The 2,822-nt window shown below is 43.4% G+C and overlaps 1 protein-coding gene across 1 annotated transcript; it reads left to right on the top strand.

The window, feature by feature from the left end:
* The first annotated feature begins 1,131 nt into the window (after positions 1–1,131).
* LOC139740592 (uncharacterized) lies at positions 1,132–2,247 on the top strand. Its single transcript, XM_071651178.1, has one exon. It carries the CDS (start codon positions 1,132–1,134, stop codon positions 2,245–2,247), a length of 1,116 nt encoding a protein of 371 aa, XP_071507279.1.
* The last annotated feature ends 575 nt before the right edge of the window (positions 2,248–2,822 follow it).

Raw genomic sequence — 2,822 nt, 5'->3', positions numbered from 1 at the left:
CCATGCCATTCGCCCTCAGTCTCGACGCCCGTTGAAAAAAAAAAATACATGAGCCCTTTCTGGCCCCAACGCACACACATCTTTTCTCTTCATGAAAAAGCTGAAAAGTCGCGTATGTCATGAATAATATTCATTTTACCACGTCATTTAAAAAAAACGACAATATGTTTACATATCCCCGCCCGTTTATCTGCTTCAGACTGTACATTATCATTATTATCATTAATATATGAATACTATTATTGTATCATCATTTGATAAATATCATTTTGGGAGGGGAGATGATATAGTCATTATAGGTTTAATAAGTAGGCATCCGTGGGTATCCATGGGTCTCAGGGCCTCGTATTTTTTCTTTAATACATGTATTTCTTTTCCCACGTTATGGGAAAAAGAAGATTATTCTTGTCTTCATTTGCTCCCTCTTTTTTATTTTTATCTCCAAAACTTGGTTTGACGGACTATAGAATCACCCATTTAATTTCCACTTGTAACTTCAAAAATAGACGGTCGGCAAAGCGAGGTTTTCCCCTACGTCCGCACGTGTCTTATGAATATTCATGTTTACAGCAGCAATAAACGAATGGACAGCGGCGCGTGTAATCTGAAATGGAAGGGCACGATCGGCAAGGATAAAAATTTAAATGGATATTTAGCCGTCCTAAACAGTCTGACTACAATGATACCCGACGTGAGGGCTAAATGACGTACCTGAGCTGCATAGTATCCTGTAGTGTTGTGCAAAATACAATAAAATAACAGCATTCGCTGTTTTCATTTCGGCACGCCAATGGCGAACTGTACGTAAATGCCCTTGTATGACCGAGCCGTGTATTACCATATGAGAGCCCATATCACGTGCACGCAGATAGTGTGTTTCGTGTAACCATCGTCAATACATACACAGGCGCAGGCCTGTAATCTGATATGGAAAGGAACGATCGGCAAGAACAAAATTTAAGTGGATATTTAGCCGTCGACATCACTGCTAAACGGTCTGAGTACAATGATACCCGACTTGAGAGCAAACTGAATGACGTAGCTGAGCTGCAGAGGATCCTGCAGTTTTGGAAATAAAATACGGCATTCGTAGCTTCCCGTGTACCGAGTACGATATCATACAGATATCATATGTGGTACGGAGATATCATATGTGGTACGGAGTCATGGTTGTCTGGAATCAAGCCTGGCAAGGATCCCGAACACAATGCCATCAAATCAAGCGAAGTGTTTCCACCAACGCATGCCTTTTATCGAAACGACAGAGAGACCACCGGTAGTGGGGTCTTCGTTGGTGTTAGAAAGGACATGACATCTGAAAGCCAGCCGTCACTTACGACGGAATGCGAGGTAGTTTGGACCAAAGCCAAGATCCAAGGGAGCAGGGACCTCTACATTGCATCCTTCTACATGCCACATAGACACTTGGACAGCATCCGCAAATTAGGAGACTCACTGCAAAAATTGCTGTCCCAGCCCAAGGAGAAGCATATAGTGCTAGCGGGGGATTTCAACTGCCCCGACATAGACTGGGAGCATCTGACAGTGAGGAAAGGAGCACCGGATAGGGAGGTACAACAAGCTCTCATTGACATCGCCACTGACTATGGACTGACACAAATCCATGATCAGCCCACCAGGTTAGAGAACATTTTGGACCTGGTCCTCACCAATAATCCATCTTTGGTGAAAACTTCCACAAGTATCCCTGGAATAAGTGATCATGCGATGGTGGTGACCGACTTCTGTATCTTGCCTCAACTCACCACACAAAATGCCAGACGTCTCTATGTCTTCTCCAAAGCAGACTGGAAGAAAATTCATTCTGAAGCTTCTCACCTCTCCACCATCATACTAGAAAGAAAGAAACAGGGGGATGATATATGCTCATTATGGACCACCTTCAAAACTTCACTCTCTCACATCATTGATGAAAGTGTCCCCTCAAGAACAACAAAGAGGAGAAAGTCCCTCCCTTGGTTCAACCACAAACTGAAACGTATGGTACGTCGAAAGGCCCGACTGTATAAGCAGGCAAAGAGAAGCAACGACTGGGCAAAATTCAAAGACTTCCAACGGAAATGCAAGAGAGCATTTCGCATAGCAGAAGAGGAATATGTCAACACTTCCATTATCACAGGGCTTGACAACAACAACTCCAAGCCCTTCTGGAGATACGTCAAAGCCAAGCGGCAAGACAGGACAGGACTTCCACCACTCAAAAAAAGATGGGAAACTCCTACATGACAGCAAGGATAAAGCCCAGATTCTTGTGAAGCAGTTTGAGTCAGTCTTCAAGAAAGCAAGTAGTGACCTACCCACTACCAAGAGTTGCAAACACCAAATCGAACCTCTAACTGTTACTGTGGAAGGAGTTGAAAAGCTTTTAGCTGGTATCAACATCTCTAAAGCAGTCGGCCCAGATAACATCCCAAACATCATCCTAAAAGAATGCTCCAAAGACTTAGCTCCGGGATTGACCGAGATATTCCAACTGTCTGTATTAAAAGGCACCTTACCCCCTGACTGGGTAAAGGCAAATATCACACCTGTCTACAAAAATGGAGACATACACTTGGCAGAAAACTACAGACCAGTCTCACTCACGTCAGTAATCTGCAAACTCCTCGAGCACATCATTTGCAAGCATATGATGGACCATTTGGAGACACACAATATCTTAACATCTCTAAATCATGGGTTCAGATCAGGTCACTCTACCGAAACTCAACTGTTAACTACTGTCCATGATTTTATGACAGCCTACAACAAAAGGAAGCAAGTAGATGTTGCCATACTTGATTTTTCGAAGGCCTTCGATA

The sequence above is a fragment of the Diadema antillarum genome, unplaced genomic scaffold (genome assembly GCF_040938485.1).
Source record: "Diadema antillarum isolate AM-2024a unplaced genomic scaffold, OU_Dant_1.0 seq00000862_RagTag, whole genome shotgun sequence".
NCBI classification, from domain to species: Eukaryota; Metazoa; Echinodermata; class Echinoidea; order Diadematoida; family Diadematidae; genus Diadema; species Diadema antillarum.
Note: the sequence above shows the minus strand (reverse complement) of the source record. Positions and strands in the feature narration are given on the sequence as shown.

What these genes read in the sequence shown, in the direction of transcription:
- LOC139740592 (XM_071651178.1), top strand. Translation starts at nt 1,132, where the DNA reads ATGTGGTACGGAGATATCATATGTGGTACGGAGTCATGGTTGTCTGGA.